The sequence below is a fragment of the Pelmatolapia mariae genome, linkage group LG5 (genome assembly GCF_036321145.2).
Source record: "Pelmatolapia mariae isolate MD_Pm_ZW linkage group LG5, Pm_UMD_F_2, whole genome shotgun sequence".
NCBI lineage: Eukaryota > Metazoa > Chordata > Actinopteri > Cichliformes > Cichlidae > Pelmatolapia > Pelmatolapia mariae.
In genome coordinates this window covers 15190124-15203130 of record NC_086231.1, presented here as the reverse complement: position 1 = coordinate 15203130, position 13007 = coordinate 15190124, and the positions used below count along the sequence as shown (strand labels likewise).

At 37.4% G+C, this 13007-nt stretch overlaps 1 protein-coding gene across 1 annotated transcript; it reads left to right on the top strand.

Annotated features, from left to right (window-relative positions):
• The first annotated feature begins 5557 nt into the window (after nt 1-5557).
• Nucleotides 5558-11955, top strand: srsf3a (serine and arginine rich splicing factor 3a). Its single transcript, XM_063473809.1, has 7 exons — nt 5558-5684; nt 6485-6531; nt 7986-8196; nt 8281-8415; nt 10890-10928; nt 11031-11117; nt 11233-11955. The coding sequence occupies exons 2-7, from the start codon at nt 6525-6527 to the stop codon at nt 11258-11260; spliced, it is 507 nt and encodes a 168-aa protein (XP_063329879.1). The 5' UTR covers nt 5558-5684; nt 6485-6524; the 3' UTR covers nt 11261-11955.
• Nucleotides 11956-13007: the final 1052 nt, after the last annotated feature.

Sequence of the window (13007 nt, the reverse complement as noted above, 5' to 3'; positions counted from 1 at the left end):
CATTTTATGAAGGATGCTTTGCAAGTCAAATTTTGTCCTGGTCAAGAAAGACCGCAGTTATCAGGGAGAGATAGTTTTCACCTGAAATATACAAGAAGTCAAAATAGTAGTGAAGTACTAAACACACACCAAAAGAGATGAACGTGAGAGACACAACACCAAGTATTTTAATATAATATTTCAAAATATTATCAGAATGATATATATAAAAACCCAGCAGGAGTTGATTTATGTTGTAAGCAAACTTTTCACAGTGGTCATGTTCTTCTCCAAAGGGCACGTGTTTGAGTATATTTTGACCACGATTCCTAAACAGCCTGTAAGGAGGCTGAAAACTCTCGTCATGTGGAAACCCCAGACTCACACTCTGCATGCTGATGAAATCTTGTGTTCAAACAGCCCTGCCTTTATCTCATTTCTAGGTTTTTTATATTCCCTGATTTGGTTAAAGTAAGTGTTTGCTTATTATCACATTCATAGTTAATATGTTTTCTCTTTCACATCTCTAAAATGAACTCTTTTTTTTTTACTGATGCATTTACTTTGGGGATAAGAGAAGCTAAAATCCATAGCAATAAAAGATTTTTATGGCCTTGCTTTTGTGCTTTTGCTGTTGAGGATGTTGGCATTAATATGTCAATAAACAGTGCTGAAAATATGACACGCTTTATGGCTGCTTCTTGTGTCTATGTTTATCACATTTATTGCATTAAAAACTATAAAATACGCCTCGAATTAATGTCATGACTGAATCATTAATGAGAAGTTAACCAAAATTTGTTCATGTCAGACAGCGAGAGGAAAACTTTCCTTTATAGAACCGAGATGCTCACAGAGCCTCGTCTCTCTAGATGATGAATCCCACCATTATAGGTGGTAAGGATACTGTCTGACCACACTGCTGGCAGACAGCAAGCTGCTATTGAGAGGGAACATGATGATCCTGTTAATTATATAGGTGACATAACACAAGAGAACCTGACTCTGCAAACGCAACAGGGATATTGTCAGCTGGGGTGAGTAATCTTCTGAGCATCTGGTTATCGGAAGAAAGTAGCTTTCACACACATGTGTTTTAGAACATGTTATTCACATTTAAAGAAAAAAAACAGCACAGAAACAGAAAGATGTTTTCGTGTGATGTAAAAACACAACCTCACTATGTGTCACTGCCCGCATGAAACCCTTAAAATAAAAGTACTGATTATTTAAAATAAAACACCATGTCAGGACGGTTAACTCCTGCACAGGCAAAGGTTGGTTTGTTTGTTTTACCAAAATTCGTGAACCGTGGCGTCCTGGTTGCTTTGTCTGGCTTCTTTTTCCCTACACTGTAATGCTTAACTGGAGGTCAAAATGAACTAAACAGGCTTGGGCTGAACTGAGATGCATGAATAGATATGTATAGTGACACATGGCTTGAGATGTTGTTTTCCTTCCTGAAACATCAAGAACATCTTGTTTCTGTTCTGGTGAAAGCACCCAGGCAGGCGAGAAAAAAAAAGAAGAAGAAGAAAATGAAAATTAGATGGTCAAAGGTCACATCAGTGGTCTGTGGCTGTTTTATATAAATATAATGGGGACATACATGCAGTTGTAACTTATTTTTAGAACTTTGTGGCCTTCTTACTGCTACTTACCTATCACTTTGCATCAGAAAGTCATTTAATCTTTGCTAAAACAAAACAGTAAAGGGCAAATCTGATAGGTGTCTAACAGATTTTGCTAAATACTGTGTAAAGTACAAAAATCTGACAGGCAGTTGCAAGAATCCATCTGTCTGAATGAGTATCTTGGTGTAACCAGAAGCACGCGGGTGAGTTCATTCAGGGATACGGGCTGCACAGTCATCAGGAAGTGAAACAGAACAGAATGTGCTGTACTAATCTGATTGAAAAACACTGTGCTGAGTGGATGCTTGAAAAAAGAGATGATTCATTTAAAAAGCTACAAGGAGAACCCTATGGCAGCAGGGGAATATATGCACGGAAAAACAAAGGCAGCTTAATGCTTCATTTGGTAAAGCAAAAGGCAAATGTGAGGGCGAGGTTAAAGAAGCACTTGCTCTCACACAAACATGCGCTCTGCAGCTACAGGCTGAGCAACATAATGCTCTTTGTTTGTGTTCTAGGCATCCGTGTTACGTACAGGGAAGTAATCTCCCGAGTGATCCCTTTTATCCCTGAACTTTTGCCCCCCCTGAAGCAAGAGTTCTTTACTGTTGTGTCTGCCAAGGGCCTGAAATAAATGACTGAGAAATGGGGCAGTGAATAACAGCAGTCCTATTTTCATCACGTCAACACAAACCTTAAAAGGTTGTGTTTTATTGTCAGCATAGTTCAGTTTTGGTGTGTTTTATGTTATGTCTGACATTTATCACTTTGTATAACTGTCCTGAAAGATTTTAACTTCTTTTTGTATTTGAGTTAAAAGAAAAACAGGAGCTTAATGGTTTGCTTTGAGTCTGGGAGAAAATGAAACCTTTTTGAAATCATTTCAAATCAGTTGAAGACTTTTTTAGATCAGGGCTTTCACATAGTATTTGGATGTGTTCTAAGTAAACCGCCACAGGGAATATCCGATTTAAATCTCAAAAACAGAATGCAACTGTAAAGGAGATTTTATTTTATTTTATTTTATTTTTTTATATGTTAAAAATCCCAAATAGGTTTCTGCATTTCATTGAGTTTATATCAATGAACGAAGTGATAGAAACACCTGTCGGTATAATAAAACCAGCTGCGGCATTCAAATTAATCATAACACTGAGTCAAAACTTCCCTTATTTGCTTTATGAAAGGATGTTTCATCGTGGGACTGTGAGGACAGAGTGTACTTTTAAGCTATGTGTACCTAATAAAATGGCGGCTGAGTATATCTGTTTATGCACAGGGCATAATACATAAGAGATTTCCTCATTTGATCCAATGACAACGCTCTGTGGTCTTTTCTGCATTTTCTCACGTTCATTGAACATGTATGATCAGTTTGTTGAGAGGGGGTATCACTACTTTAAACTTTTTTTCTTACTGAACTGGGCTCTAAGGAGCTCAGGAGGGAAACTATTTAGTGGATGGCAAACGGCTTACAATAACTTCATGTACAGTAGAGGGGTTTGTGGGACTCCAAATTATGATGACATCGTGTCATTGACAACAAACTTGTGGTAATAAGCGTTATTATTCTTAATTATTACATAGGGTATCAATTACTAAGAAGTTTAGTACACAGCAATTTAACCTGTCACGTCAGGCAATCATTAAAAGCCTGAGGTTGAAATGACTAATTGCTCAAAAACTAATTTGAATCTGATTGGCTTTATCCAGACATGTTAGATGGTTAAATCACAACACTGTTATCACAAACTGTGTCAGAATGGGATACAAATCAGGGTGTTTCACAACAAGTTTAAATGAAACATTAATGTCTCCAATATGTGTCTAATTAAAGATTACACATATGGTTACACATAACATTGGAGAACAAGCAAAACAGAGTTCCCTATTCATCCATCCATCGTGCGATAAATAAAGACTGAGCTGCTAATTTTTCTCTGACTGTGCCCCTTTGTGACTTGAGGTAAGCCTCATGGTCAGAGATGCACGAAGACTTCTGTTACACAACTCTTCCCCCTTTTCCACACTACGTCTTGAATGTGCCTCTATACGGGAAATGTACATACATTATCTACCCACCCACCTGCGTGCTTCTAAGAGGTCACATTGAGCAATAGCCCTGTCTGTTGATTTACTTGTGTTCCTATGTAACTACTAAATGGCAGGCAGCTGTTTTTGCACTGCTTTATCTTCTTAAGGTCAAACTGAGCAAACTGTGCGATTCTTGTCACAGAACATAGAAAACATCATATCTGTACTATGACTACATTTTATGCACCACAGCAAAAACATTTCCAGTGAATTTTCTCTAGACAGTGGCCTTCATGCTTGAGTCTGTGCCTTTTCTTATCATAATAGTGATTATTGCAGCCAAACGTTAAGACGGTAATCAAATTTCTCATGTTCTCTCGCTCTCTTTTTTTAAAATCTGAGGACAGTCAAAAGGTCAGGGTCATAGTTAAGGCTGAGGGTTTGTTAGATGCTTGAAAAAGGGGGTAAATAAAGGAAGAAACAAGAATTGCTACACATATTTGAATTACTTCAAGCAAGTGTTACATCACTAGGGCATCAACAGTTTGAAGGAAACAGTGTAAAATCCTTTTTTGTTGTAGAGCTACAACACAACTCACAAACACTAAATTAGAGTGGTGTAGAAGTGTAATGCAGCATAAAATGGAAACACTTAAGTAAAATACAAGCATTATAATATTTTTTTCTTGAGTAAACGCACTTATGGGCTTTCTACGGGGTCCTAATATATGCTTAATGTATATGTACTCTATGTATGTGTAAAAATGGCCTGTGTTCATTTATAGATATCACTGCAATTCCTCTGATAGCATTTGTGCTTTTATTTAAACATTTTTGACTAATTATTTTCAGTTTCAGTTATTTCCCTTGAACACCTCTAAAGTTTTTTTTTCTTTTTTCCATGAGGTGATGGGGTTTAAAATGTTACAATAATAAGAACATCTTGACATTTTATTTTTTCAAAGGTTAGCTTGACATGGCGGAAGAAAGGAAGATATTTTTTTCAGGCAGAAGAGCCTTACGTGTTTACACAGGGGAAATCTAGTATTGCAGTAAATATCTGAAAAAGATTACTGGCTAGAGGACACAGGAACAAGAACAGATGTTAAAAAAATCTTCAGCCTTGTAGCACAGATAAGGTCTGAAAAGAAAAGCACCAGTAAGAAGACAGAAGCAAGAATATGACATCTGGCCAGAAAACCCACTGTCTGTCACCACAGTTATAACACTTTTTTTCTTAGATCATTTTAAAAATAAGTGTTATTGCGGTATATAGAGTACATGGTGTACATACTTTAAATGTAAAGTTAGGCTATAATTTTACTAGTTCAACTTGTATCCCCTTTTTTTTACATGGTTGTACATTTTACTTGACCTCTATGAATAAATGAAACAATGCCATTTACAAATAAACTTGCTTTGAGTTTGATTTTAACAGCGTAGATATAATTTAAAGTGGCTTGGGGCAGGGATAGGTTTACCTAGAGCCAAAGTAGACTAAAAGGGATTATGAAGTTTTACTCAATGTAATAGCAGCTTTTTAGAACTGAAGAAGGTTCTTGGATGAGAAGTGAAACGTCTTCACAAAACTTAAAGTCCAGTCGCTCCTTAGACTAATAGCAGCTTGGTTCACTTTATTATACCTTGATTATCCTATGAAGTAACAAATATAACAGTAATATTAAAATATGATGGAAGTAAAGGCGCTTTTTAAAAAATTCAGTCACGTAAAATGTTCTAAACTTTCTCTGGTTACATTTTTCTGTTATAAAAGTTGGGTGAAGATCGCACACGTTTGCCAGTTTAATGTGTTGTGGCAGACATTCCACTTTGGTACAGTAGGTGGCAGTATAGGCATTTATCGGTGTTTTAATGGCGTTTTACACACGCAGAAGAAGAGTGGGCTTTTTCTTTTTTTCCCCTCGGTCTTCCGCTTTACTCGAGGCGCTAATAAGCTAACAGGCTACGCCTGGTGTTCAAACGAGCGGCGTGAAATCTTCTGCAAGCGGGTTTTCGTTGAGTTTTAGCTGTAAAAAGGTGAGTTATATTCCATACAGGAAGGTAGGTTCGGTCTTCCACACGTTTCTCGTGTGAATTCAGCTAGGATGCCGATTCGCATCGCGATGAATTCTTTTGTAAATCGTTTCGCGGTAATAAATGCTAAATTTGCTAGCGTAACGTTAATGCTCGCATGGTTGGTTTTGGGGGGTGGTGGAAAACTTTGCTGCATTATCGTTCGGATGAAAAGTTGGACTCAAAAGTAATGTGTAATATTCAGAGGAAATGTCTTTTTAGATTAACTAAAATCCAATTTTAATGTTACCCGTCAACAATCAAGCTAAAGCGAACTATTTTTGGTGCTGTTAGCCTGGAAATGTATAGCCAGTGTTAAGGCTCAGGAGCCTGCTAATAGAAGCCACCCCATTTTCTAGCTTATTATTGTATTATATATTATATACCTCTGACCAATTAACCAACATAGTTTTATTCACCATTCATCCGAAAAGCACCAAAGAAACACTAAAGAGACCTCCCCCCGCCCCCCCCAAAAAAAGAAACGCGTTGGTTTTGAATCTTTCTTTTTCTTTTTTAAAGTGTGCGGTTGTTAAATATTTAAAAATCCTGTGTAGGTACTGCAGTTATAAGCAACCCAGTCATGTATAAACCTGAATGAGACTCTTTGTTAGAAAAGGCTTTGCAGTGCTGCAAAGTGAATGCAAATATAACAATTCACTGATACCAGTTAGGTAGCTTTAAATGGGGCCATAGATTAACTGTTCTCAGAGCTGTTTGACTGTAACTGTTTCTTGTAATTTTGTTTTGTTTTTTCTTTTCAGGGACAACAGAGTGTTGGACTTAAACAAGAAGAAATTTGAAATGGGAGGTATGACAACTCAGAAAGTTAGTCGTGTAGCTTTTCTTGCTTTGTTTTGCAGTAGGGAGGTGCCCTGGTGTCCCATGAAACAACACAGGACATTCTAAGTGACTGTAAAAGAATTACAGTATTTGTGAACTTAAGGGGTGTGTCCAAAGACCAAAGTATTTTTTCCTGAGGCCAGCGTGGTTCCTAAGAGCAATGTTCTTGGAATTGCTTGGAATAGGAGTGGCATGTATTGATGGTATTGTTAAAACGCCAGCAGCAATGGGGCACTGAGCATCTCTCCCAAGCTTTGTGATTGGGTTGTTTTACTGGTTGCCAGGCCTTAAGATCTTCAGCTTTTGGTAGAAAGCTGTGCTTGTCACTTTTTACCCCATCAAGCAGAACTGGGACAAATGCCATGCAGACAGGCTTTCCCATTGCACGCATGCTGACAACCATCTGAGCAACAATGGATGAGAAGTGAATGTTGCTTCTCTGAGTATCCATGTCTACCACAATATTGATGTTAAATATAAAGGCCTAGAAGAACAGTTCGTTCACCAAGTCAGTAGCAGTCAGGTAAAGTAGATGTTATGTATCATAGCAACCAAATTGTCTCTGCTGAAAATGTGCGGTGACTTCTAAGTGCTCTCAAGTATTCTCAGCTGGACATTTTCAGAGGAGTGCCTAGCATTATCGTCAGTCAAAAAGTACTTTGCTGGACACAGCCCCTAATTCAAACACTGCAAAGCTAACAGATGGTGACTCCACTGAATGAGTTTGTCAGCAAAAAATATATATATTCTCTAAATATGTGCACATTACACAAGAAGTTAAAGAAGACAAAAACATTTACTGAATTAACCTGCTGCATGTTTTTTGTGTATTGGTTGCAGTGTGTTTAAGTTCAGCTGCTCATGCAAGCACTTTACAATGTTTTTTTTGTTTTTGTTTTTACAAACCACAACCACTGTTTGTTCTGTGTCATGGTGGACTCATGCTGTCTCGTCAAATTTTTTTTCACAATCTAGTTACATGTGGCTCCATCACTATCATGATAGTAGTACTCACAGCACTTTAAGCTCTTACTGTGGACAGTCTAAGATGCAGGGTGGTAGACTGAGCTTTCACCCCAGCTTTTTTTTTTTTTTTGCTGAATTGTTTTTGTTTTTTGTTTTTTCAATAAAAAGAAGTTGAAGATTGGTGAAATAAAAGTAAACAAGGACTGGCATTAGTTGACTTTATTTTCCATGGTTGGCTGCAGAAAAATTGAAGTCTTTTAAAGTAAGGCTATGTAGAGTAGATATGAAAACTTTGAGGTGGGGGGGGGGGTCTTTGGATTAGTCAACATAGAAAAATAAAATATTTTAAAGCAGGTTAACATAATTTACATTTAATTTGCACATTTTTTGATGAATGATACGTAATTTGTTCTACTTCATCGTTTGATGTGCGTTTGTGTTTCTGTCACTTTTAAGACCCTGCTTTTCATCGAGACTGTCCCCTCGACTGCAAGGTTTATGTCGGGAATCTGGGAAACAATGGAAATAAGACGGAGTTAGAAAGAGCGTTTGGTTACTATGGTCCTCTAAGAAGTGTTTGGGTTGCCAGGAATCCCCCAGGTTTTGCTTTTGTAGAGTTTGAAGATCCCAGAGATGCCTCAGATGCTGTGAGAGAATTGGATGGCAGGTAACTCCTTCAACATGCTACACTTATTAGTAGTTGTGTTTGATTTTTGCATTGCTTTCTGCTCATTTGTTGACTTCTGTTCAGAACCATGTGTGGCTGTCGAGTACGCGTTGAGTTATCCACTGGAGAAAAGCGCTCCAGGAGCCGTGGCCCTCCTCCATCCTGGAGCCGATACCCTCGAGATGATTTTAGGCGACGCAGTCCTCCTGTTAGACGCAGGTATGCATTTCCTACTTGACAGTTATTTTACTGTTTTATTTATCTGTAGACATTTTCTTTTCAAACAACATTCTCACTTGCAGTGTTCAATAACAGTACAAATGACAAAGCACACATTCATTAAATACAAACTTATTTTTCAGCTTCTGACTTTGGCAAAACAGTTTTAGATCGACTAAATGGCCAAATATATTGGCAAAAATCTAGTCTTTTACCATCTCAGACTATTTTTAGTTTTGTCATAGTCTAAACTGAAACTAAGCAAGGAATCAAGTTTCTGACAGCTTGAAACAAATTGTTTGCACACTTGCATTCAAGCGTTCTTGCCTTTTTTATTTCTTTAAAAATTAAAAAAAAATAATCTGTGGCTGTATTCACAAAGTGTCATACTTTCTTTTTAAAGCAAACTAAAAGTGCCAGACTAAAGCAAAGAGGGAAAAAAACCCATTTACATAGTAGGCACTCATTTCATTACAGTTTTCGCTCATAAACTGGAGATCTCAACTATTCTTTGGACATGTGATTGTGCTGTTGTGAGTACAGTCGGGTAATGCCCGGTGAATTCGCATCCAACAAATCCTATCCTGCCAGCTTTCTCACTAAAATTAAGCACATTATTTCCAGGCTCTATAAGACAGAGCTCTAGGGTTTCTAACCCATCTCCCCCAACCCAGCAAGTGATGAGTGTTTTGTTTAGTTTTTTCATTTTTCCTTTTTCATTTTCATGTTTCTACTAATTGGCCACTTGAGAGCTACATTCAAACTTTTCGATATTTTGTGAATACGGCCCCTGATCCCACGAAGATTGAAGTAATAATTTTGATACAATTTTTTTTTTCATTGTTTTATCATTTCAAGGATATGTTAGTGGCAGCTTGTGTAAACGGTAAAATCTTTTATTAAAATATAACTGTTGAAACAACAAGCTCTGCCAGAGTGATATTATTTTACAAAGACATCTTCAGAAGCATAGTTAGCCCTTCATCTCCCATCAAATATTTTTACACTTACATTCTGCAGGTGTAAATTTTATTTATATTTTTTTTCTGAGTTCAGTTGCCATCTATTAATAAAACTGAACCCCGTTTCAGAGTCACCACCACGCTTCTCACCATCTGAGTCAATCAACTAGTCTTCTTTCAGCATCATGTGACTGCTGACCAGTGAGCCCAAATCAGCTTGGCTGGTGTTGTCACATGACCCAGGCGCACCGCCAGTCGTCAGGTTCCACCAAGCTTTTGGTTCCTGAGCATGCAGTTCCCAGCATCCTCCTCCTTCCTCCAACCTTTACCCAATCGACAGCGGTCCACTTCACATTATCAGCCAATCAGCGTCTTTACTCTTTCTATTCTCCAAACATCTACTGTATCAGCGGGGACAGCCCTTGGCTTACATCCCTTCCCATCCCCCACCCCCCAAAAAAGGCAGGGAAAATCTACAACTACCCCCTCGAACCAGCCACCAGGCAACTTCATATCTCCAACATTTGCATCTTGTGGCAAATCTTCTCTGCAATTCGACCTCCCTCACCATCAGTCTGGCTTCCTTGCGTCATTTCTATCTTGTCCAATTCCCCCAAAAATAGTAAGTTTCTTTTATCCTGCTCTTTGTAGTTTTAATGCTTAATCTAGCTTTCATAGCTGCTTGACAGTTTTCTTCAGCAGTTATGTAATTTGGAGAAAATTCAGTGCAGTGCTGCAAAAACCGGTCAAGGAATTTTGACCACCATTCTTTAATTTCCATTTCAAAAATGAACTACATTTATCTGGTGTTCATTGTAATTGTTCTACTGAGTGCATTTTCAGGGCTCGACATTAAGCTATCTTGAGTGATAACCACAGGAAGTAAACTTTGTTTCTTTGCAGTTTTAATGTGTTTTTTTTTTTTGTTTTGTTTTGTTTTTTTTGTTTAAAGACCCTTTTACTTGTAGGTTACCCTATTTTTCATTGCCTTAGGATGTGTCCCACATGAAAGTTTCTTTTAAGAAAAAACAAAAATAATCAGTCTTTCCTGTGTTGCTGCTAAAGGAGGTATTTTACTTTTTGGGGAACATTGTGCACAAGGAGGATCACAGTAGATGGGTGATTGAAGAATGTTTTTATGCTTGGTTTAAAAAAAGGAAAAAAGCTGTCACATAATTTTTTTGGTCTTTCTCTCAGACAAGCCTTAATGCCGAGCCTTGATTTTGTTTTACATTCTGATATCTTGCTCCATGATTTGTGTTCATTGGACAAAGTTTCCTTATAAACATTTGACCAGTTCATGGATACAGACGATCATTCTGTTAACAGACCAGGAAGTACGTGTAACCACGTTTCCACATGTAACCCATGTTTCTGTAGGGATCAAGAAAAACTAATTTCAAAGGTTGTATTAGAGATGGGAAATGTTAAACATGCTCTCTTAATATTTCTAAAAAAAACGTTTTCTTCTTAATTTTCTTTTTAACTCCTCCCCCCTCCCCTACATTGTAGATCACCAAGGAGACGGAGCCTCAGCCGCAGCCGCAGCAGGTAGCCATGTCACCATTTGTCTTTCCTTTTTTTTTTTTTTTTTTTTTTGCCACACATTTGTCTATGGCAAATGATAAAAATCGTTAAAAAAAATTTTTTCAGGTCTGTTTCAAGAGATAGACGCAGATATCGGTCTGCTTCCAGAGAGAAGAACCGTAAGCGCTCAAGATCCTTCTCACGATCGAGGAGGTAAATCAAAAGAATTTTTATATTTATTGTTCTTGAACTTCAAACTTAATATTAAGCTAACAAATTTTTTCCCCAATCAATTTTGCATTTATTCACTGGTTGGTTTGTTTTACAGTCGTTCCCGGTCTAATGAGAGGAAATGAAGATCTTGGAAAGCTCATCTACCGGCTTATGCTATGGTTACAAAAAAGTACATTTTTATAGTCTTTTCTTTTTAGATTTTGTTGGGTAGCTCATGGCAGTTTAAGGTTGGCTATGTTGGGGTCTTAATGGTCTGTTGAATGATCAAGAAGGGTGTAAACTGTTTTTTGTCTTTTTTTTTTTCTTTGTTTGTTTGTTTTTTTTGGGGGGGGGGGGTTAAATTCTGCCTTGCCCTGCATGCTTTGAAAATGAGTACTTGGTTTTACTTTTTTTTAAAAACTGTTTAAAGTCATCATTTCATTTTATCTTTTCTATTTTTTTTGGTTTGGTTATTTATTTTACTATTCTTGGTCGGGTTACTGTGACATGGTATAGAGGGAGTGGTGTGTTTTGTTTTTTTTGTGGGGTTTTTTTTTTTTTTTTTGGTGGGGTTTTTTTTTTTCCTCATACGAGTAACAGAAAAGCAGACTCTTAACAAATGCTGTAAATATGGTGCTGTTATTGTAGTCTATCCCTAAAACATGATCATCTGTAATTATTTTTTTTAAATGCCTTCCTTTGCAAAAGAAAGCATTGACTCGATTCTTTTTTCTTTTCTTTTTTTTCTTTTTTTTGAATGTCTGAGCTCCAACAACATGTACTGATACAGTTTAACATCTTGTTCAATAAATGTTTTTCCAAGGTGAGTTTTCTGTAACATTTGCTTTGTTTTCATAGTTGCATATACTATAACTAAAAAGGCAAATGCTGAAAATGAACCCGTTTTAAATTCAGGAAGTACTACAGTTTGCTGCAAATGTAGCCCACACAGGAAGCTTGACACAGTTGCCATTGAAACACACCCCCATGTGTGAAAAGTAACTCCTATTGAACAGAGGCATGACTTGACATAACACAGCAGCTCATGCTGTGACACGAGGACTTGCCAGATTTCGGTGGTAAGTACATGTGGTGTTATAAGTTTTTTGGGGTTTTTTTGTAGAAGACATTTAGCTAAATTTACACAACTCATCAATCTTATGTTTAGGTAAATGAAATTGCTGCAATTTAAAGTTCACGGCAGAGTTTTCACTTGCTTGCCTAACATTTGGTGTTAACACGTTTGGTGCACATGTTAATGTATATTGGTTTCTTGCATTGTTTTGAATATTTTTTTTAATATTCCGTCAACTACTTTTAGTGTTCTGTTCTAAATTTGTATGCTGTAGATTGCAGCTTGATTTGCAAATACATTGCATGACTGAATATTTCATGTTTAGGAGAAAGGATTTCAAGTCATGTCTTCGCAAAATGCAAAGAAAAAGCGACTTGGGTCACGACGAGTGGCACCAAGCCAAAATGAAGTACCTAAGGCTGATGAGTACCTCTTAACAGAAACTTCCTCTGTGGCACAAGGCTACGCAGCAGACAAAAGTACTGAATCTTTAAATGTTTTATCCAGCCGGGAGGATTCTAAACCAGAAACTCGACATTCACCTTCAGCAGAGGTCACATTTAACCGGAGAAAAATTGGGTCTAATCGGAGAAGTAAAGGAAAGCAGTTGGTAAATGATTTAGAAACTGAACCTTACCTCAACCCTGGAAAGGAACTTGAGAAAAAAAAGCAGGGGTAATGAAACCTTTGAAACAATACAAACGCCATGGGCAGTGGAACTTAAGCAGCAGGAAGAATTCAGTCAAGGAAGTGATCATGTGTCTGCACTAGCTAAGGACTGTTCAGAAAGTACACCTGATCAAAATTCTGAGGGT